General features: G+C 28.9%; 1 protein-coding gene across 1 annotated transcript in view; it reads left to right on the plus strand.

Moving 5' to 3' along the window:
• Positions 1–1,679, plus strand: part of LOC107595376 (CUGBP Elav-like family member 6) — a 25,798-nt gene that overhangs the window by 20,576 nt on the left and 3,543 nt on the right. Inside the window, exon 6 of the mRNA XM_016285760.1 lies at positions 73–216. Coding sequence (XP_016141246.1) covers positions 73–216 — 144 coding nt within the window. The remainder of the gene's footprint in view (positions 1–72; positions 217–1,679) is intronic.

The following is a 1,679-nucleotide window of genomic DNA, read 5'->3' on the forward strand; positions in this document are numbered from 1 at the left end:
AGCTCAGCGGCTGAAAACAGGCCTTCTGGGTACGGCTCTGTGTGAAATCTCCTTTGTGTGTCTTTCTCTCAGGACCGGAGGGCTGTAACCTGTTTATTTACCACCTGCCGCAGGAGTTCGGCGACGCGGAGCTCATGCAGATGTTTCTGCCCTTTGGCAACGTCATTTCTGCCAAAGTCTTCGTGGACCGAGCCACCAATCAGAGCAAGTGTTTCGGTGAGTTCCCACAATGCACCGCTTCACTCAGCACAAAGTGCCTTTATTTCCCGCGCCTGCACTAATCACGAGGCAGTTAGCGCTGGCGTCGCGGCCTTCACACAGTTTTCCAGCTCTGTCGCTTCAGAACTGATCACCAGCACTGTTTTAGTATGATTTATATATATTTATAGTAGAATTATTCATTATCTTTTATTTTTATATTTCCAGTTTTCATTTTTCAGTTTCGGTTTGATTTGCAGTCATTTTGTTTGTTTGTGTTTTTGACATTTTTATTAGTATTTTTTTTTACTGTTTAGATTTGATTTCTATTTATGACAGTTTTGGTTTTACTTCAGTTTTAGTTTTTATTTATTTTATTCTTAACTGTTTTAATTCATTTTAAATCATTTTTTAAATACAAATTTTTTATTTTTTGCTTTTATTGTTGTGATTATTTTTATGATTATTTTAATTAATTTTTATATAAAGCACTTTGAATTACCATTGTGTATTAAATGTGCTATAACTAATTTTTTATGGCAATTTTAGTGTTTCAACTAATTTTTCACCAGTAAGTTGCCAAGGCAACATTTCTATTTTTATCTAATATTTATATTTCATTTTTTTCATCTTTGTTTTTTCACAATTTTTTTTAAATAATTTTTATTTAATTTAATTTTATGTAATAATTTAATTTATTTAATTTTAGTTCCATTTTAGTTTTTTTTAGGTTTTCCATTTGTTGTCAAATATTTTTCAGCTTTATTCTAATGCTTTACTAATTTTTTTTTAACGATTTTAATTTAGCTGTGTTTTAGTTTTTATTCAACTTATTTCAATATAAAGTTTATAGTTTGTTTCAGCTTTTTTCTGTTAATAAAAATGTTTTTAAATAGAGTCAGTTTTAGTTGAGTTTATGTCAGCTAGGCACCATTTCTTTTTTAATTGAAGTCTTTCACCTGATATATATAATTTATTAATTTTGTCTTAGTTTAGTTTTAAATTTTATTCAGCTTGTTTCAGTTAGTCACCAAGGAAAAGTTCTATTTTTCATCTAATATATATATTTTATTTTGTTCAGTTTTATTTCAGTTAACAAAAAATGTTTTATTAGTTTTAGTTTCTTTGCCTAATATTTATATTACATTTTTTAGCTTTATTTTAATTAACAAAATAGTTTTAATAGTTTTAGTTTTAGTCTTTATTCAACGTATTTCAGTCAGTCACAAAGATAAATTAATCTTTTTTCCTTTTAAATATATTAAGCTTTATTTCAATTAACAAAGAGAGTTGTAATAGTTTTAGTTTTAGTTTTATTATCGATAATAACAGCTGCATGGAAAGCGTGAAGTGCATTGTTATATTTCTCATAATGCCTTCACGTCGACGCATGCTGAGGTCTCTTTCTGCATCTTTACATTTAAACTTTATTTTCCTGGCTATTCATTAAGATCTGGGCAGACAGGAGTGCGTCGTCTCGC

This window comes from Sinocyclocheilus grahami, unplaced genomic scaffold, assembly GCF_001515645.1.
Source record: "Sinocyclocheilus grahami isolate Dianchi unplaced genomic scaffold, SAMN03320097.WGS_v1.1 scaffold201.1, whole genome shotgun sequence".
NCBI lineage: Eukaryota > Metazoa > Chordata > Actinopteri > Cypriniformes > Cyprinidae > Sinocyclocheilus > Sinocyclocheilus grahami.